This window comes from Rousettus aegyptiacus, unplaced genomic scaffold (assembly GCF_014176215.1).
Source record: "Rousettus aegyptiacus isolate mRouAeg1 unplaced genomic scaffold, mRouAeg1.p scaffold_m13_p_1, whole genome shotgun sequence".
NCBI classification, from domain to species: domain Eukaryota; kingdom Metazoa; phylum Chordata; class Mammalia; order Chiroptera; family Pteropodidae; genus Rousettus; species Rousettus aegyptiacus.
In genome coordinates, this window is record NW_023416284.1 from 21,297,932 (window position 1) to 21,319,872 (window position 21,941).

General features: G+C 43.1%; 1 protein-coding gene across 5 annotated transcripts in view; it reads right to left on the reverse strand.

Moving 5' to 3' along the window:
* Positions 1–21,941, reverse strand: part of CSMD2 (CUB and Sushi multiple domains 2) — a 544,176-nt gene that overhangs the window by 474,609 nt on the left and 47,626 nt on the right. For all 5 annotated transcript variants that reach the window (XR_001597587.2, XR_001597586.2, XR_001597588.2 and 2 more), the window contains exon 2: positions 8,953–9,169. Coding sequence is in view for 2 of the 5 variants with exons in the window: in XM_016150537.2 (XP_016006023.2) it covers positions 8,953–9,169 (217 nt within the window). In the remaining 3 variants the exon portion in view is untranslated. The remainder of the gene's footprint in view (positions 1–8,952; positions 9,170–21,941) is intronic.

The window sequence follows — 21,941 nt, forward strand, 5'->3', positions numbered from 1 at the left end:
TTTATTCCAATCCCCCAACCCTCCTCTAAGTTCATCTGAGTCATCATAGCTCACAGTTCAAGGAGATTAAACAGAACAGTGTCCCCCAAACCTTGCAGTATTTCTTGGCCCAGTATTGTTCCCTAGATGCTATGGGCCCACAGTAGGAGTCAATGATCTCACTGGGGACCTCAGTGGATCCCCCAGAGCTTGCTTGATGAAAGATCATGTAAAGCTGACAGCGGTAACCCCGAAAGACAGGATGCTGCCCTGTCCCAAGCAGGCTGGTCCAGCAGGCTTCATCCTCCCCACTCTTTAGCTGACTCCTTATTAAGCACAGACAACTTTCCCGTTTAACTACAAAGCTCCTACCAACAGGTCTACCTCCAAATGGCAAATCTGCCAGCATTCAGGATGAATCCAACATATTTACTCTTCAGATATTAGGGGTTTGATAAAATCCATAATGCCTTTGGCCTCAAGCCCTCTTCCTATTAATTATTAAACCCTTGTGTGTTTCGAGGGTAATTGAATCCATGTTTCTAATTAGTTTACACTTAATTCATCAGAACAATTTTTAAAGGGCTGATGAATGTCCCAATAAGCCTCATGGGCAGTTTAATGAATCTGTAGTTAAAAAGAAATTGGACACACACCAAACTGTTAACAGTGGTTACCTCCAGGGAACAGGGCTGGGACAAGGAGGCACATTTTTCTACTCCACATACTGCTGCATTGCTCGACTTTTTAAAAAGTGGTGCGTTCCTGTTACTTTTGCCATCTTAGAGACACTGCTTAACAAGGAAAATGGAATAAATTTTTTAAAAGGAAATGAAATGAATGTAAATGAGTCCCAGGCAGTGAGATGGCTTCCTAATGTGGCCAAGAAAGCCGGGGTCTGGGTCTGGGAAACCCATGGGCCACTCCTCCGTTAGCCACTTAGCAGCTCAGAGACCTCAGGTGCTCACTTAACCTCTACAAAGAAAATCAATACTACCCATCTCATGCGAGTGAATTATCAGATAACAAGTTCAATGTCTAGTTAAGACCTTTCAGTGTGTCTCCACTTCCCTCTCACATCACAAGCTTTCCCAGCTTGGCATATAGGGCCCCTGGAGATTGGCCCAGACACACCCCTACCTCCCCACTATACACCACAGCAAGGACCCCACTGCCGTTCTGCGCCTCGCCTTTCCCTCGGTTTTGCCTGGACCCGTGCACATACTATTCTCCCAGTGTGAGACACTCTTGCATCTTCCTGCCATGCCCTATCAGGGGTCCCTTCTTCCAGAGAGCATTTATTCACTCACTCCGTAAATATTTGTTGAGCACCTCCAGGCCCTGGAGATTCGATGAAGAGTAAAACAGAAATAGTCCTTGGAGTCAAGGTGCTTACAGTTTAGTGGGAGATAAGCATAAGTCAAATTATCATACGCACACACACACACGCACCACACACAGACACATAAAACCATGAACGGTGGATACAGGGTACCTGAGGGGGTATCATCACGGGAGGGTTTGACTAAGTCGAGAAGTGGGGGTATGTCAGAGGGTTCCCTGGGTAAGGAAACAACAAGTGAATTGTGATATGAAGAATCAGTAAGCAATGACCAAACGCAGGGGCAGATGGAAGGAGGGCATCTCAGGGTCGCAGATGGGAATGCTCACTGATCTCCCCAAGACTCAATCACGTTCCCCAGTCGTAGCATCACGGACTATTTTTGCCTGCTCCTTTATCTGTGTCCCTAAAGAGACCATAAGTTCCCTGAAAGCAGCGGCTGTCTTGTTAACGGTTGCATCTCTAACACTTGGTGTTCCTGGGAGGCTTTCGATAAATGCTGAATAAAAATGACAATGAATGAATGAACATGTCTGACATGGTGTCTGGCCTATTACAGGTGTCATCGTCTCTTCTTTCTCCTTCCCAGCATCCTCTCTGCTTCAATCCCAAACAAGGAATGCTCCCTCATCTCAGTGGGTCCTTCTAGCTACCTCCTGCTCACAAGAGCACACTTTCAAGGCACTCTGGGCAGAAGACCCCCCCAAGGACAACCCTATTGATATACGAGGCACACTTTTGAAGGAATCCAACAGGCAGGTCTTTTAGGGGTCTTTGCTGTGATACATAATCATAAGAAGACAGTAAATCTGGCAAATTGGTAGATTTTTTTATAACTTCCAAACAGGTGTCTAACGCCAGTTGAGTGAAATCTGCAACCAGCTCCAAATGACTAACTGCATTCCACCTTAGGCTGATGACAGAATGTATATTGCCAGTAATTGAGGGAACGAGTTGTAGTGCTTCCCATAACTTGAGCTCAAATGTCTAAATGAAGAGATGCTTAGCTGTGCTTAACTGGTGCAGTCATCACCAGCGCCCTATAAACCCTCCAATATACAGTGATGCAGTTTATTAGCAATGTCTCCATAGATTACATTCGCTTGGGCTCCATTAGAAAACTTCATTCCACATTAAACTGCAATGCAATCGGACGTCTGCCAGCATGGAAAGGCCATCTAATTGTGTGAAAGCAGAGATGTGGGGACTGTTTCAGTAATTCATCCAGGCAGGGCTGACACTGCATTCTCTAGAAGGCTCTTTGTTCTTTCCTTGCTAATTTCCAAACTCCTACGGTCTCCCCAGCCTTCAGGACCAGCTCCTACTCCCATTTTCCACCCTGATCCATTATGAGAAGAATCTGATCAGCTTCTATTGTAAATTTAATTTCAAGCAGCCAGACGCTGCCTTCTGGCACCCTGGGATGTTGCTGCTTGTGAATAGCTCTAGATGAAATGTGAGATGCTTTCAAGAAGATGGCTATGAACTCCTGGTGGAGAAAGGGAGTCATTGGGAGATGAATGGCATCTGCATATAGAACAAGCTGTGCGCAGTGTGCCCGTTGGCACCTCTTCACGAATGACGCCAGGTGCAGCTTAGCATCACTACGAGTTCTCCATTTTGCAGAGGAGGAAACTGAGGCTCAGTCGAATTGGCTCTTTTGTCCAAGATCGCTAAAATAGAATTGGAACGTGTTTACGTCTGATGCTAGAGGCCTTCACTCCACAAACACCTACCCTGGGATCTCTTAACCTTGGCACTACTGGCATTTGTACTTGGGGGTGAGGGGTGAGGGATGCGTACGGTAGGGAGGAAGTTTAGCAGCTCCCTGTCTTCAAACCCACGAGATGCCAAGTTGCTCTCCAGTTGTGACAGCCAAAAAATGTTTCCAGATACTGTCGAATGGCCCCAGAGGCTCAGAATCACTTTCAGTTGAGAAACACTGCTCTACCTCATGACATACATTTATTGAGGGGTGTGTGTGTGTGTGTGTGTGTGTGTGTGTGTGTGTTTACTGTTTTCTATTTTTTCCAGAAGTATACAAGTACTCCTTTTGTTTACACCTCATCACAGTTCAAAGCAGTGTACACACATTATTTAATTTAATCCTCACCAACCAATATCTGAGGTAGAGATTGATATACCCATTTCATAGATGAGGATACTGAGAATAAGAGTGGAAGTGGCTTGCCAAGTGGCTAGGGGGGAGCTGAAACTCGAACTCATGCCATCCACCTACGAGATGTTTATTTCACTGCGTGGTTCTGCCGCAGCGACATGCAGTGGAAGGCTTGACTCTCCGCCTCAAGAAGCTTTTAATCTAACCAGGAGGGTAGCTTGTCGATCACAACACAACCCACGAGCAAGCAGCTGGAGAAAGATGAGTCAAAGGCAATTGGGCACTGGGGTGGGGAAGTGACTGTTCCCCCTTTTGCTGGAACGCATATATAAATAAAGTAAAAAAGGTCAATGTTAGACGTAAGGGGAAGAAAGATAAATGCATTACAAATGGACAGAGAACAGAATTGCAAGACATATGCCTGTCAAGTTGCAGGCAATGAACACAGAAAGCCCTGAGTGATGCAAGCAGACAGAGACCCACTTAGGCTTCTTGGTGGCCCTGCCCCACTGTTGGGCTGTCATGGGATCAGTAATGCCACCCACAGTGAATGACTGCCCTTGAACCCAATGCCTTTTCAGTGTCTGTCCTCCACATCTACAGTTGTCTGATCTAAAAAGTCTAATCGTTGAGCCACAGGCGATGTGTCAAGACAGGCACCAGTGCCTCCTGGAACAGTTCGAGTTCCTAGGTCCTAAGAACAGAAGGGTAGGGGAAAATGCATATCATGTTTACAGAGCACAAAGGGATCTGCAGCAGGTGGCTCACATACAGGAACGCTGTAAGGCAAGTCTGTGTCACCTCCCTTTCATAGATGAGGCTCAGAGAAGCCAAACCTTGCACAGGTCACAGCACAAATAAATGCCGAACGGAGCTGGGTATAAATCCAGGCCTGCCCCCACTGTACCCTACCGTCTCCCAGGAAAACACTGTGGGAGGCGGTGACCTACCCATTCTGCTAGATGAATGAAGGATAATGTAAGTGCAGAAAAATGCAAATACCCTGGTATGCCAAAAGAACACATTTTACTAGAGACTAGAATTCACTGTAGGCTTCTATGCTGCCAAGCCAGACACCGCGGAGTCATCCTCCACTCCTTCCTTTTCCTTATTCCCACTCTTCAGTCCCTATAAATCCACCCTTAACTCTGGGGACCACACTTTCCCATAGCATCATACAAAGCCACACCATCTTCTCTCTTCATTGTTCGAGTTCAGGCCGCCATCATCTCTTGCCTAGGCTGGTAACCACCGGTCTGGCTGCCACCCCAGTGCATTTTCCACACTATAGTCAGATCATGTCAAAAACTTCTGCTTGAAAATCTTCATTGAAGAGCATCTATCAAACACCTATAGCTAATGTCACACTTAATGGGAAAGACTGAATGTTTTAAGATCAGAACAAGGCAAGGATGTCCACTCTCACCACTTCTATTCAATATTGTTCTGAAGGTTCCACTTAGCGCAATTAGACCCCCAAAAAAAGTGTTTCTTTAAATCAAAGACAACTAGATTGGGGAAAATAAAAACAAAACCTAAAACTGTTTTTATTCACAGATATTAAAAAAAATTATTAGAACTATTAATAATATAATAAGTTCAGCGAGGTCACCGGATACATGATCAGTATATAAAAATTGATTGTATTTCTATGTATTAGCAATGAATAATCTAAAAGTAAAATTAAACTTAAAACAATTCTATTCACAACAGCATCAAAAAGAATAAAAATCTTAAGAGAAAATTCCAGTTCCAGTTCAAGATGGAAAGGCAAGACAACATGTTAAGCTGCCCTTCAACCTGACCCCCTAAATTCTCATGAAAATAACCTAGGGCATATAAAAAGAGAGAATATATATGTTCATATTGGAAACTAGGAGAAAGAGACAGACACCAATATACTACAAACACTAAGGAATTTCTATAAGATCCAATGCCAGTAAGACCCAACTAAGAAAAAGACTAACTAGACAAGATGTCGACAGAGAAATACAGTTTAAAATGTGTTCTGAAGAAGTAACTTGAACCACTAATAGAATAAAAGTCACAGAAAAGGCTAAGAAGACTTATACTTGAAGATGGAGAAAAGGAAATGATAGTTAAGAAAGCTTAAAAACAGTATTAAATATTATACAAAAGAGCAAATATATTGGTTATCACCAAAAAAAAAAAAAAAAAAAAAGTAAGTGAATGAAACTTTCTTGTCAAAGAATAAAGACTCTCAGGAAAAATTTAAAAATCCAATTATATGTTGTACTAAGAGATACACTTAAAATAATGACATAGAAATATTAAAAATAGAGCCACTGGCAAAGGTAAACTCAATAAATACAACCCTAAAAGAAAACGAAGGTGGTAATATTAGATCAGAGTAGAAATTAAGGCAAAAACATTTGGGGATAAAGATAACTTTTATATTGAAAAAATACATAGTTCACCCTGAAGATCTAAAGTTTACAGATATTTACAAGTTGAAGAGTATAGCAACAAAATACATTTTTTAAAACTTAGAAATAACAGGAGAAATTGACCAAAAAATAAATAGTGCAAATGTAAAAATAATACACTGCTTATCCTTGACAAATATTTGCACAGTAAATAAGAAATTAGAAAAATGAAATAATATTAATAACATGAAATTTTGGTTTTACCCTTTGACCACAGAATATATGTTTTCAAATACTCAGAATATTTACACAAAAAATGATCAGATACACAAAAAATGATCACATAGCATGGGAAAAAAAGTCAACAAATTCTTCAAAGCGGAAATCATAATCTGATCATAATGTAACACAACCAGATAACAATTTTTTAGTATAAAAAAAGTACTGGAAAATTTGAGGGAAAAAACTCTAGAGTCAAGGAAGGAACGCAACTGCAATTAGAGACTCTTTCTACAATAATGACTATCCATCAAAATTAATGGGATGCGGTCAGAGTTGTACTTAGGAGAAAGTGCCTCTTAATGTTTTTTATTATCAAAGAAAAAAATGATGAAACTAATTTGATTCACGAAATCAGCAAAAGCAAAACCAGCCTAAGGTGAGTGGGAAAAAAAGAATGGATAAAGATAAAAGCAGAAACCAATATGTTAGATAACAGGGAAAAAATAAAATTGATAGCCCTAGAGTTGGAACTTCAAAAAGACCAATAAAATAGGCAAGACTAAGTGAGTGAAAATAAAGAAACACTCTACACAGGAGCAGACATGAGAAAAGGGGAGGTGATCCCAGATCCTGTGGCGATAGAAATGTTACATGGGAAAACTATATACAATTCTACGCTGATACCCTCGGCAATCTCCACAAAATGGATGATTTCCTACACAAACATGTACGTAGAAACTGATTGATGAGTAAGAAGAAAATCTGAGTAGACTAATAACTATGCAAGGGCTTAAAAATTTCACAAAGACCCAAGGGTCTCCACCAAACACATACCTGCTATTCCCCCGGATGCCCCAAGAAGTGTGATTACAAAACCTTCGAGGAGCACAGATTCCGATGCTATGTGGACAATCCTCTGGGGTCATTTCCACCCCTAGTGTCATCCCAAGTGTACGCTCCTCTGCTCCAGGAGTGCTAAGAGGGACAGCACTCTTCAACGGAGCCTGCATGCCCTCGCTACTGCTGAAATGAACTTCAATGAACAGAACGGGAAGATAACGAAGGAGAAACTCAAGCGGGAATGACCTAGAGAAGGTACAGATCCTGGGAGCCGAGTCCTCAAACGCGACTGGTTGGCCAGAGCGGGCTGTGCCAGGGCCAGGAACACATCCAGGGCCTCCTCTGCCAGGATCACCTCCCTGGGAGGTGGAGCCCCCACCCCTCCAGGCCAGAGCAGTCCCCACCTCTGGTGGTTCTTCCACACTTCACTCTCAGAGCCAGCAAACACAAGTGTCAGAAAACAGAGATCTGACCACACACGTGTGGACCCTGCCTTCACAGCAAGGAAAGCTGGAGTTAACTCCAAGGCGCAGAATTGGGGCATTTGCCTCCAGCCATCCGCACTGCAACCAAGCATGCCATTACCCTGATCTGACTTTTATCCTTCAACATTCATTCGACACTCATTAAAAGTCTATGAAGGTGCTCTACACGGTGTCACCGGAGCTCAACATCTGATGATGACGACTCACTTCCTACGACCTCATCCAGTCTCATGGTTTTAAGCACTACCCAGCCCCGTCTCCCAATTTTAAATCTCTAGCCCTGATGTCCTTGACCTCCTAACTTGCATATTCAAGTCCATGCCTGTCTTTCCCATTAGAATGTAACCTGTGATGACGGTGGCTTTGTTTAGCTCACTGCTGTATCCCCAGCACCCAGGTCAGTTCATGGAACATAATAGGTGCTCATGAAATATTTGTGGAATGAATGAGTGAAGGAGACTCCAGTCCCTTCAACCCAATTTCACTGAACACCTACTGTGTACCAAACCCTGCTAAATGTCAGGGGGTGGATAAGCCCAGTCTTGTCTAGAAGGAACTACCAGTCAGGGCCGCCCCAAATGCCCCCACCTCTGCTGCTGGCTTGGCAGCCGCATCTCTGCATGCCCCGAGAGGGCAGGGTGCCAGAGAGAAGAGGGCTGGGGCTGAATTGTAAATATCATCTGTGACCCTGCTCCAGGCATCTTAAACAAAGCCTTAAGGCTAAGGATTTGGCAGGATACCTCTCATTAGTGCACCATGAATTAGCACCCCCAAGGGCTTGGCTTGTAAGCCATTAACCCTTTGGCTTCCTGGAGAGCCCAAAGCCTGGGAGGCAGGAGCAGGCCAAGGCATGTAATGGAACATAGCGGGCCATGTCAACAAAATCTGAGGGTAATGACTCTGACGCCTTTGCACTTGCCCCAGAAAAGTCTGCCCTCTCTGCAGAGGCGGCGGGGTCCATCTCTATTTCCCTCCTTCATGTGCATCCCACCTTGGGAGATACAGCTCAGAGGTACAGGAAAGCAGTCTCACCCTCTCCACGCTCTTCTCTTCCATCAACTGCAATGGGGTGTGAGAGAGTGGGAACTTCCCCAAGTTCCTGATTCTACACCTACAGCCAAGGCCACATAATGCAAAGCAAATATGAACAAAAGCAGTGATGATTTTCAAGTATAGGAGGAAAAACAGTCACTACTAGCCTTCAACTCCTATCTGCTGGGTCCAAGAGGAGAAAATATATTTCCGTGTGTGCAAAGACTATATACCAACAGATATACACACATACACCCATATGCAGGCAAAATTAGTCTCAAAAGAAAGACTCAAATTTCTTGATATCCCTTTTAAGCCTTCTGTCAAGTCTTCCCAAATACCCTTTTCATCAACCCTGCCTATCAGGTACTTCTAAGCAGGAGAAAGCAACTAGGAAACATAAAGAAAGCAGAGGAGTTGAGGGCAGGCTTCATAAAAACATGTTTCTGTTGATGACCATAAACCTTTCACCCCAGTAGGGTCTTCCTTTCAGAAAGCTTGGCTCAGCGCACAGCTATCTGCTATGGGGAAGAGAGCAGGTGGTACCTGGTTCGCAGGTTCTCTGGTTGGGGTGGGCCATCAAACACCGACAGGACATCGAAGTCCTCTTCCAGGGCGAAGGACTGGAAGACGAGCTGGATCCTGTGCTGGTCCTCCGCAATGATGGTCCACGTGCAGTTGGCATAGTTGGGGTAGCCATACGGGAACCCTGGGCTCTCAACTGTCCCATTGGGACCCTGCAGTTGGAACGTGCAGTTCTGGCCTGGGAGAGAGAAAGGGAGCAGTTCAGAGCGGCCAGAAGAACTGTTAGACGCTTCCAGAGACACAGGAGTAATGTGTTAAGGAATCACAAGCTCGCTCTTCCCTGTGTTTCCTCTGGGCCAGCCTCGTGCTTGGCACAGAGGGAGGGAAGATGGACGATGGACACTGAGTGCAAGCATGGTGTGCCGTGCACTGTCCAGGTGATAAAATGTGCATCGCTGTAGTCCAGCCTCAGAAGCACTCTGTGAGGCAGGACACTAAGGCTCAGAGTGGGAACTAGACGGCGACCAGAACAGGAGGAATTCGGGCTTCCCCTTTATATCAGATGCCAGAATGACTATTTCTAACCTTGTCCATCTTCTACAGCCCCCCGACTCTTTAGACTCCTCCTCTCAGCTGCTGCCCTCTCTTGCTCTCCATAGAAAATACAAGCTCTCAGTGGGGATCCCTTGTCTTCCCAATTCCAAACCCATCCAGGCTGCCCACGCTGTCTTTCTTCATCCTACAGAGGAAGCATCTCCCCTTCTATCTAAACATAGCACTTCCATGTGCCCTTTGGATCTCATTTCTCCCTCCTCTCCAAGAACCTTATCTATGTTTCTCTCTTATGTGTGTTACATATGTTTAATCATTTCCTCTCCACTAGAACCTTCCCATTTTAAATGTGCTCAAGACTCTTATCATTAAGAAAACAATTCCCCACTCCACTCATCTCCCTCCAGCCTTGTCTGTCTTCCCCTTCACAGACAAATTTCTACAAAGCACAATCTCTCTATAATTTTTGTTGCCATTTCCTTACTTCCCACTCACTCTTCAGCTCTGTCATTTCTGCCTTCTGGTCCCACTGACCTACCCAAACAGATCTAAGGTCACTGATGGGTCCAGCGCATATTCTTCAGTCTTCCTTTTGACAGAGCTCTGTGTCAGCTGCCTCTAACACTGCTGCTCGTACACACCCTCCTGGAAACACTTCCTCTCAGGGCAGAGGTCTCTAACTTCACTATGCATGCGCATCACCTGGGGTCCTGGCTAAAACATAGCTTGTGATGCACAGCATCTGAGTGGGGCTGGAGTGTCTGCTCCTCTCACTCCTCAGCGATGCAATGATACTATCACTCATGGACCGTCTTCGTTTTTTAATAAGGAAAAATGACTAAACATCTGCAAGGGTCTCTGCGTGGTCTGGCCCCTAATGACCTCTCAGCCTTGTGTCCGCTAGATTTCCAATCAAGTCTCACCCATCTTAGTCCTTTGTTCCTGCCATATTTTCTTACTGCATAGCCACGGGACCTTTGCACATGCTGTTTCGCTCTGCTTAGAACATTCTTCCCTCCCTTCTTGGCATATTAAGCTTACAGATCTCAGTCAAGTGTCTCTCCTCTACTCGGTCAAACCCCTTATTATGTGTGCTCATAACACCATAACTTCTCTTTGGTAGCACCCATCACAGAAGTAAATTTCCATGCTTCTATGTGATTATTTTATAAACATGTCTTCTTGCCAGGCTGTAAGCTTCACAAGAAGACAGACCATATGTGAGTACTTCCATTTTTGAAGCCACACACCAAGCTCAGCACCAGGCACATGGTAAGTTCTCAATAATTCAACATATTGCTTATATTTAGTGTGTTTGATTAAACACACTCTTCTGAGAACTTTACATATACTGACTTGTTTAATCCTCACAACAGCCCTAGTAAGTGGATACTGTCAATATCATCTCCATTTTACAGATGAAGAATTAAGGCAAAGAGAAATTAAGGAAAGAGGCCCAAGTCACACCATTGCTCACAAATGGGGATTCAAATGTAAGCAATCCACTTCGGATCACCGTATTAACTATGAGCTGATAAACTGACTCAATGCTAATTTTTTTAAAACCCACTTTAGGGATTAACTGACAAAGGACAGTTAATCCCTAAAATGACTTTAATATTAAAAAACTGTCTTAACAGAGAGCATCCCATTAAAAGAGGAAAAAGTAAAGGTCTTCTGAATAAATGCCAAATGGGCATTTAATAAAATTAGACAAGTAAACCTGATTAAAATAAGCATCTGGGACTAGGAAAAAGACTATTTCCTTAACTATGATAAAGCATCTATTTTAGAACAATTACCTACATCATACTTATGGTGAAACACCTGATTAAGACCAGGAACGAGGCAGAAATGCTGCTATCACCTCTGAGATTTCACGCCTTATTGGAAGAGCTAGCCAGTGCAACGCAAGCCAAAAACAAATGAGGACGAAGCAAGCAAAAATATGGTTTGCAGATGATATGTTAATATACCCAGAAAACCCAGGAGAATCAATTATAAAGCTATTAGAATTAACAAGAAATTTCAGTGAAGTAGCCATATGCACAATAAATATACAAAACCAATAACATTTCTCTATCCCAGTGACAGGTAAAAAATATAAAGAAAATAGGTTTTGTTTATTATAACTACAAAATGCATGTAATAAACAGAACTAAATTTAATAAGTAAGGTGCAGGCACTGTATGAAAATAACTTTTATAGGGCGATAGAATGTTTGAATAATTGGAGAGACACAGTATAACCTTGAGTGGAAAGACTAACTACGGAAAGGTTAATTTAGAATATTAACCTTTTGAAAAGTTATTGAAAAGTTAATTTACAAGCTTAATGCAATTCTGATCAAAAGCCCGATGACCTGTTTTAGATTTAGTAAAATAGTACCTAAGTTTAACTAGAAAAATACGCACTTACAGACAAGGCGAATTTTTTAAAAGGTAGTAGATGCAGCATTCTTATTCTACAAGCTACTAAACAGAATCACCAAATGATGCTCATGAAAATGGGGTGGACGTGGTCCAGGTGTGGACAGGGAGAACATGAAACGCTATTACAGGAATAGCTTCGCTATACATAAAATTGAAATATGTGTGATATGACATTAAAAAACCAATGAGAAAAGAAAAATTTTTTTGCAGGGTCCACTAGTTAACTGTTTGGGGGAAAGAATTATGTTCTCAGCTTACATCAAATACTAAAATAAATTCCAGATGGAATAAAGAGTTAGAAGTTTAAAACAAATCAAGATGAAAAATAATTAGAAGAAAATAAAGGCAAAAAATTATCTTTGATTTTCTGAACATAAAAGCTGTGGAAGATAACTACAGTATTGATGTGGAGGATACCACAAAGTTGACAGTTTTATACAAAAAGTATTTATACTTGAATGTCAAAAATAGAATCAAAATCAAAAGGCATACAAAAATATTAGATAGAGAAGTGATATTCTTAATATAGAAAGAACTTTTACTAGGAAAACAAGAATCACTATAATTGAAAAATTGGACAGAGTCTTGAACAAGTTAGTTCACAAAAGAAGACCTAAGTGGTCCAGAAACCAAAAAAAAAAAAAAAATATTCAGCCACAATAACAATGAAATAAAGCTTCCACGTTCACAGCTTTCAAAGGGGCCCCCTAGTTCATGTCTCTAAACTTCCCTTCGCTAGCAGTGGCACCAGATCCACTTGGCTCATGCTCCGAAACCTGCCTGGTGTTGTCATTATATCATGTCATTCATTCGTTCATTCATTTATTCCTCTAGGTTAGACCCTGTGATGGGCCACAGGGTTCAGATCATAGACTAGACATAAGCAAATACATCCACACAGCAGTACCCTGCTAAATGGGATTCTGGAATATGGATCCCACAGGAGCCACACCTGCAGGGCTACCTTCATTCATGTCCTGGGCAACCACTGATACCAACATTCAGCATCCCACCCCAACATCCCGGACTGCTGCCTGGGCTCAAACCAGCACAAGACTGCAGTTTCTAGTTCAGCATCTGATTATGAAGAGCATCTCCTGCTATGGGGAAAGAAGTGAAGGGGGTTCAAAACAGAGCCCAGGGAAACACTTTACATGTACAGGGGGCAAGAAAGGTGACATAGTAGGGGGCAAGGAGGCAGGCCGAATGGTGGGAAGAGAATCAGAGGGTCGTCCCATATACAAGGAGGTGACTCAATGTGTTGAGCGCCACAAAGAGGCTAAGATGAGGGTCTTGGAGGAGGTCATTCAGTCTGATGTCTAAATAATCCCTCTGGAAGTTAAGAACGCTAAAAGTGGGAGCTTTGTCCTGGTTTCTGCTTCATCCCCAGTGCCCAGAATTCAATAAGTATTTGCTGAATGGATACATGAATTTCAGCAAAGGCAGGAGGCAGGTGGCAAGGTGGACAGAGGCCAGATTGCAATAGGTAAAGGCAAGATTGGCTGGTGAGAAGGTGCGGGCCACTATGTTTTACACAGCAATTTACACATTTTTTCTCATTGTAGAAAATTTAGAAACTATAGGCAAGAATAAAAAAGAGGAAACATTATAATCTCACCTTTCTTCCAAAGGCAATTGCTATTAATATTTTCATATATTTTTTCTAGATTTTTCCATGCATATTTCACATCGGTGAGATAATAATGAGTATGTAATTTTGCATGCTCTTTTTTTTTCAGTAAACTATTCTTTAGTCAAATTACAAAAAGCAATCTTGTAATACGCATAGATAGGCCTACATGCAATACAAAGAATGTAAAGAAAAATTAATCTCGTCTCTCTCTCTTCTATCCAATCTGAAAGAACCGAAGTTAATAGGCAGGTATGTGTCCCCCTCCAACCTCCTCCTCTCTCATGCAAACAAATGAACACATTCCGGGAGAATTTTTATTATTTTATTTTAAATGTGAGATCGAGTTTAGCTCATTTCTCTACAACTTGCTTTTTCACTTAACAATCCATCAGGGACACCTTCCAGGTCAGTAGATACATATCTCACTTGTTTTTATATAAATGTATAATATTCCATGGCATGAGTGTATCTCAATTTATTCAACCACTCCCCTGCTGGTGGCCATTCAGGTCATGTCTCGCTTTTCTTTTGCAAAAATTCAGTAAACATTATAACATGAGCTTTTCTCCCAGGAGATTGAATCTGTTCATAAACAGCATTTTAAATGGATGCACAACATTCCAATATATAGTTATACTAGAATTCACTCAACTATTCTCCTATTGTCAAATATTTCCATTATTACTGGATTTTTTTTTCTGTTATAAATAAGGTTTAATGACAGAATACTGGTCAGTGCAGTGGAAAATGCTTTTCCATGGCCAGAGTCCAAGAACAAAGGTTCACTATTGCAGCAGTGACATCCAGCTTTCATTTCAGGGGAAGGGAGGTACTGTCTGGCTGACCTCTGCAACAGGCACTATCGGAGCTGGTTAGTTAGATAGGGCTAGAAGACTGACTCTATTTGGAGGTCTCCCTGAAATGAAATGTATGTTAGTGAGTTAAGGAAGTTATGACCCAGAGCACCGATTCCAGATTGAAATGCTAACAGAGTGGGAGCCCTCGCCAAAGCGGCTAAATGTCCGTTCGTGCCTATGAAATGCTGAATTTCTTCCAAGAAAAACCTGTTCTTCACTTCTAGTTATCAGCTTGCTGCCTTGTAGATAGAAATGCTGCTAGGGACTTTCATCTGAGGGTACCCTGCATTCTTTCTCAGTACCCAAGATGGTACCTGCCTTCTCTCACCAATGCCTCTAAGCATGCAGCTACCAAACCCGGTTAAAACCCGTCTTGAGCTCAAGAACAATCCTGGGGAACTAGACTCTTCAGGATATTATCCATGTGTTCTGTTTTCGGGTGATTTCCCTAGGACAGAGTTCCAGAAGTACAGGTTACTGGATCAAAGGGTATGATCTTCGTGAGGCTTTGACTCTGAATCACCCTAATACTTTCCAGAAAACATGGACCACCAAGATTCTCATCAGCCATGTGTAAGAATGCTTTTCTCGAAGCATATTCACCAATGTTTTCTATCATCTATTGAGAAGTTTTTGCCTACTTGATAGGTGCAAAACATGCTAGCTTGTTTCTTTTAGCATCTCTTTGTGACTCAGATTCAACATTTTTTCAGGCTTTCCTAATGATTTTTATTTCTCCTTTTGGGAATTATCTAATGAACTCTGGCTCATTTTTCAATGCGGTATTTATTTTTTTCTTATGGATTTACATATTTATGTCCTCTGTATATCATATGCAGTACATATATACATTCTGTAGTAGTTACGGCCTTTTAATTTTATGCCGTTTGACATATAGAGGTTTCTGAATTTTATGTACTTAAATCTTCTAAGAGCTCTTAGCATTTTTCTTATCAATCAGGATTTGTCATATTTGCTGCAAATATTGTTTTCTACCTGGTTGTGTGCTTTGCTTAGATTTTTCATGTAGATGAAAATGTTCAGTTTGTACAGGCAGTCACATTATCTCTCTTTTTCTTGGTAATATATTTATTCCCTTTTTTGACATTTAAAAAAACTTCATTCTGGCTTCTCGTCTCACTCAACAGAAAAGCCAAAGTCCTTGCTGTGTTTCAAATGGACATCTGCTGGCCCTTGACCTCCTCACCTGTCTCTCATCCCTTTATCCCTGTGATGGGCCATGCTGCCTCCTGGCTGTTCCTGAAGCCCATTCCACACCCACCTTGGGACACTTGCGTTTGCTCGACCTTCAGCCCAGAAAGCTCTTCCCCCATTGCTGTGTGATGCGCTCCATCACTTCCTTCAGTCTGAGTCAAATATCACCTCCTCAGAGACCACCCTAAATAAAACCCAGGCCTCTCGCCTCTCAAACCAGGTGCTCTAGGTTACTGCTTTACTTTTATCCACAGCACTTAGCACCCTCTGACAGGCATTTTCCTGTTTATTTTCTGTCTCCCCCCTGACTGTCCCCCTCTAGAATGCAACCTCCAGGAGAGCAGGAGGGGAGAAGGGGAAGGGTTGCTATTTTGTTCTCGGGTCTCTCTCCAGCACATAGACCTGTACCTACACATAGCAGATGCTCGGAGAAGAGTTGTTGGTTGAATGAATGAATTCATGGATATTAATTGCCCACCCAGCTCTCTGTGCACGGAATGCTCTCTCTCTCTAGATCCTTCACCCAGCTAACTCCAGGTGCTTTAACACTGGTCACCTCCTCCAGGAAGTCTTCTTGCAACCCTCAAGACAATGGCAAGCATTCTTCCTCTGCCTTCTCCTCCTCTCCCTAGTGAATGAATTAGTAAATTAGTGACTATCCTTGCCTTCACCTAGGGTGATATAATATGTGGCTTCTCCTCCGGTAAACTCTTTCATATTTTCTTATATCTTTATCTCCAGCACCTCACTCAGCACTTGCCCATAGCAGACACTCAGTGCATATTTTTGAATGAATGGATGAGTGAAATGAGTAAATTTTCAAAATAATATTCAGATAGCACCTACCAACTTTGCTTGTCTATATTTATGGTTTATTCTGGAAGTGGCTTCATGAAAAAGTTACAGAAAGTCTTGTGTTCAAATTTCGTTTTGCCACTTAATACTCTGTGGGCAATTTATGTACTCTTTAAAACTTCGTTTCAATATCTTTAAAATTAGCACCCATTTCTGGGATGGTTATACAGATTCATGTGATAATATCTGGTAAAGTGCTAAATGCTCAGTACAGTACCTAACACACTGTAATTGAGTAATAAATACCAGCTAATCTTTCAGTAAAGATTTGTATTTTTCTTTACATAGGTCCCAGTCACATCTCGTTAAGGTTATTCCCAGACATTTTATGCCTTTTTCGTTGCTCTAGTGAATGCCATTTTTCCCATTAATTTTTTCCTAGCTGGCTATTACTGATATAAAGAAAACCTACAGATTTTTATACATTCATCTTGCATCCAACTGGGTTTCTGAACTTATTAATTCTAAAGATTTCTCAGTTGATTCCCTTGGGTGTTTTAGGTACACAATCATGTTGTCTACAAATAATGATAACTTTGAGGAGATAACTCTTTTGAGAAGTTTGGCAGGAAAATTCAATTCAATTCTGCAAATATTTATTGACTGCTAAGGTCAATTTTGGACAAATTTAGTCAGAGACGCCAGTGGGACATCCAGACGGAGATGGCCAGAAGGCAATTAGGGCTATAGACTGGAATCTGGGAGCGCAATCTGGGCTGGAGATATGGATTTATTGGAGCCATGCAATTACTGAAACTGGCCTAAGAGGAAATGCAGAGGACAGCTGCAGATGCAAGGTAAGTCATCATGCCCACTGAAGATTTACCTGCCACATGGTGAGCCAACTGTGCACCTCAAGTCTATGACGGGACTCTGGCCCAACTCCACGCATGCCTTCTGTCAGGGGCACCTTGTCTGGACAGATGGGAAAAGCAGGGGTCAAACAGTTTTTTGGTCCTCTGCAATCACCTTTTAGGAGCAGACCAGAGGCCACGGTCATAGAGATGCTAGCACTGAGCCTCATCTTAGCTCCTCTACCTTGCTCAACATGCTTCAGTCACACCAAACAGCTCATCATCTACAAACACCCAAGGCCTTTTCAGGCCTTTACAGTGCTTGGCCCTTCACCTGGAATGCCCTTCCCCTGCCTTCTCGCATTACTATTCCAGATTCGGTTCCCATAGCACCTCCTCTGAGGAGCCTCCCCTGGGTTCCTGGGCAGCTATGTTCTCGTCCTCTCCCCCTCCCTCACTCTCTCCCTTCCTATCTCCCTCCCTACCTCCCTCTCTCTCTCTCTCTCTCTCCAACAGCTATCCACCAAAATTCTAGGCCTCTTACCACCAATCTGCACCTTTCAAGAAAATCACCTGCCACTCTTGCTTAAAACCCCACAGTGACTTTTCCAGATGAAGCCTCAGATCCTAAATATAGCACACAAGAACCCCCATGAACTGGCCCCTACTCCTCTCTAAGTCTTCTCTTCTTGCCATTCTTTCTTTTAAATGACACTCCAGCCCAAGCCAGGTTCCATTTGGTTCATCTAATACTTCACACTCTTTTGCTCACTCTGAGTCTTCAAATTCGCTGTTCCTTCTGATTGAAGTATCCTCTCCCCATCTTCTGGTCTAGCCAACTCCTCTTCATCTTTTAGGCCGCAACCTGAACTTTACCACCTCCTGGAGACCTCACCAACCGCTACACTAAGGTGTATTATCCACTCCCCAACACATACTCAAGCACACATGATGCTGCAGGCCCTCGTAGCACCCTGGGTCTCCATCATCACACGTAGCACACGCCATGGCATCCTTTGGTGTTTGTCTTCCAGGGGCGGTGCGGATTCTTTGGGGCAGAAACCATGTTCCATCGCATTCACACAGATCCCCAGCATGTTGACAATAGAGACTTATATAATGGTTGCGCCTCGAACACAACTCTACTGGGTCACACACCTTGCTGAACTGCAGCCCCAGAGCTTCTCCGGAGTCCTGATTCTCTCTGTAATCCTAGTGCCAAGCTCAAGGCCTGGTACTGACTGCAGATGTGTGATGAGTCTGCATGAGAGAATTATCACAGGTGTTTCTAATGAACTCATGCACCAATTTCTACCACCACCACCACCTGCCCCCCACCCCCAGTGGTCTTAACAATCGTAGAAATTCCAATAATGCCTGAGAGTCTAGCCCAGTGTTTCTCAGCCTCAGCACTATTGTCATTTATGGCAGGATAACTCTTTTTTTATGGTGGACAGTCTTTGCATTTAACATGTTTAGCAGCATCCCTGGCCTCTACCCATTAAACGCCAAGTAGTACCTCCCAGGTGTGACGACCAAAAATGTCTTCAGACATTGCCAAAATTCCACTGGGAGGGAAAATTCCCCAAGAACCACTGATCTAATTCTTAGCTATTTTGGAATTCTTAATGAAAGCTAGAAATACCCTCTCTGGGAATCTAACTTCCCACCTTCTTCATTCACTTCGGGGGATTCACAGACCTGAGAAGCCCGTCCATGGACCTCCCAGGCCACAGGTTCTCTCTCCCCCTTTGTTGTGCCATGGCCCCCTTTGGCAGCCTGATGAAACGTTCTCAAATGATGTTTTTGAATGCATAAAACAAAACACATAGAATTATAAAGAAAACCAATTCTATCAAAATATAGTTTCCAAAATATCCTAAAAACATTGTCATATAGTAATATAGGTACTCCTTTACTAAAGCATTTCTAACAAGATCTAGCAATGGGCCTGATAAATCCTGTAGTGTGAAGCACACATGCTATTTCTAGAGAGTTACAACAACTGTAATGTTTTATGAAAATATTGGTGATCTTATCAGTGATAGATTGATAGGTACTGCTATCACTGCTGTGCTAATACTGCCTGATTGGTAGAAATGCTAAGTCTCAAGAGGAGCTTGGAGGGGGGTGGGAAAGGTGCAATGTTCTTTCTCCATTCAAGTTAGAAACGCCCTAGGTTCTATCAAGAACCCCAGAGCTCCAAGCCAAATTCAATCTTCCCTTTGGCAAGTCTAGGGAGGGCTACTTAGCTGCAGGCTGTGCATATGGTAGTGGAGAGATGGAAGGGGTGGATTTTGCAAAACATGGTCCGTGCATGCCCCAAAGGAGTTCACAGTGGAGACAGAGACAGGCATAGCCCATCTTACTGTGTGACCATTCGGCAAGTGCTTCAGAGGGACTTCATTGTTGGATCCCTGGGGAACAGCAGAGCGCATACAACAAACCCAGAAAAAATGAGTGCATCTCATCCGTGCAGATCTGAGAAGGGGGCCAACATTTATCCACCTGCATCATTAACATTATCTCCCTGACACTCACAGTGACCCTTCAAAATGGCTGTAACACCCCTACCACCTTATTTGTGAAGAAACTGAAGCTCCTCAAGGCTGAAGAAACATGCTCAAGGTCAAACAGGTAGCAGTGGAAGAGCTGCGTTTCAAACTCAGGTCTGTGTGAAAGCAAAACTCAGGCCCTCTCCCCCTGCCAGACGATAAGGATTCCTCCACACGCCATCTGGGGACACACTTACAAAGCTACGTCCAGTTTCCACTCTGTACCAGCGCTAGGGGCAGAGCCTGGGACTGATTTTTAAAAGTTTAGTACAGTTGCTATGCCTCAGGGGCTGGAAAGGAAGCAGGGTCTCCTTCTTCCTTTCAAGCAGGGGATGAATTCGGCAAAGGCAGAGAGCAGGGTGTGGCAGACCAGGCGAGGCAGCAGGCCTGTCCCTGTACCACATCCAGTCGCTCTGTGGACATAAGCCCATGCGTCTCAGCCTCCTGTTTCTGTCTCCAGGTTCTCTGCACATGCTGAACACAGAAGCCACCACTGCGGACCAAATACAATTTTCTCTGCCTGGAGATACAGAGGCAGCTCATTTGTCATCATTTTTAACTAACACCACCCAGGGGTTGTTTATAATGTCGACGGAGAATACTGGACCAGCAGAGGTATCTCTGCATTGCTGATGGCAGAGCCTCTCACCCCCTGAGTTGTGTCACATCCCTGGCTCGGCACCAAGAGAAGGGTCCAGGTGTCTGGGGGGCAGCTGCCTCTGCCAGGCTAGTCTTGTTCCTGGCTAGGATTTTCAGAGTGAACATAGAGAGCTCATTGAGTTCTCCTCAGCTGAGAAGATACGTGAGGTGTGGCTTTGGTCAGGGGACTAGCTGAACATAGGAGGTGGCACACAAAAGTTCAGGACTTAACAAATGCTCGATTCATTTATTTACTCATTTAAAAATTAGTGTTGAGCAGCCACTGTGTCTCAGGTAGCATGCCTCTCCTCGTGGAGCTTATAGTCTAATAACAATAGATTATTAAATGATTTTCCTATGCCACGTGCTGTCTTATGTACTTTACATGTAATAACTCATTCCACTCTCATGACCGTATTAGATAGGTACTACTATGATTCATATTTCACAGATAAAGAAACTGAGGCCCAATAAGGTTACATAAACTACCACGGTCGGACAGCTAATAAACTGTGGAAACAGGATTCAACCCCCAGGTGATCTCATGCCAAATCCTGTCTTCTTAACCAACACTCCGTGGATGGATAAATGAATTGAGGTGAGTTAAGGGGGTGTGGCTGGATGGTTACTTGGCCAGAGCGATAAGTCATATCTTTTTCTAGAGCACTCTCATAGGCACAGAACATTGACTTGGGGAGCCTGTTTCTCCAGTGTCAATCATCTCAGCTTGCACTCCTAGGCTTCTGCTCTAATGTTTACCCTGTTGGGGCTGAGTCCAATGGTGAGGCTCAGTATAGCATCAGAAGGAAGACCACATGGGGAATGCTGTGCACAGTGAACATCCCAGAAGCAGAGGGGAGTGGGGATGGCTGGGAAACAGTCACTCAGGAAACAGGAGTGAATTGTCAAAAGTATGTAAAACCGAGCTTAAGTCTCTGTCTCTGCCACCTGCCTGAGAATCTCATAAAGGCAAGGACCACAACTGATTCACTATTAAATCCCCAGCACGTGGTCTGGCATTTCATAGACACTCAGTTAATATTTGCTGAGTAAATAGATTAGTATTTCCAGTTGTCATCTGTGCCTTTTTTTTTTTTTCTTTTCATTTGTTTCTTTATCCATTCACTAAAAGCTCATGGCTGTTGTGTTGTCTAATACACACATCCATTATGGAAGTAGAGTGGCTTCATCCCTAAGAGATACAGGCAACCTCACGCCCTTTGCCCGCATGTGACCCATATCTGAAAATTAATTTTTAAAAAAAAGTAAACATCAGACAGTGGAAAGAATGGGAAAGCCTAGGTTAACTCTATTTTGCCACTTAATAGCAAGGAATATGATTAAGTCCCTTAGCCACAGAAGGCCCCTGCCCTTCATCTATAAAATGAGGTTCTCAAGGCCACTTTCATATGTACATCTGAAGTTAGCTGGCCCAAGTGTTTGACTGGTTGGTTGGTGGGGCCTGGAGCCAAAGAGCC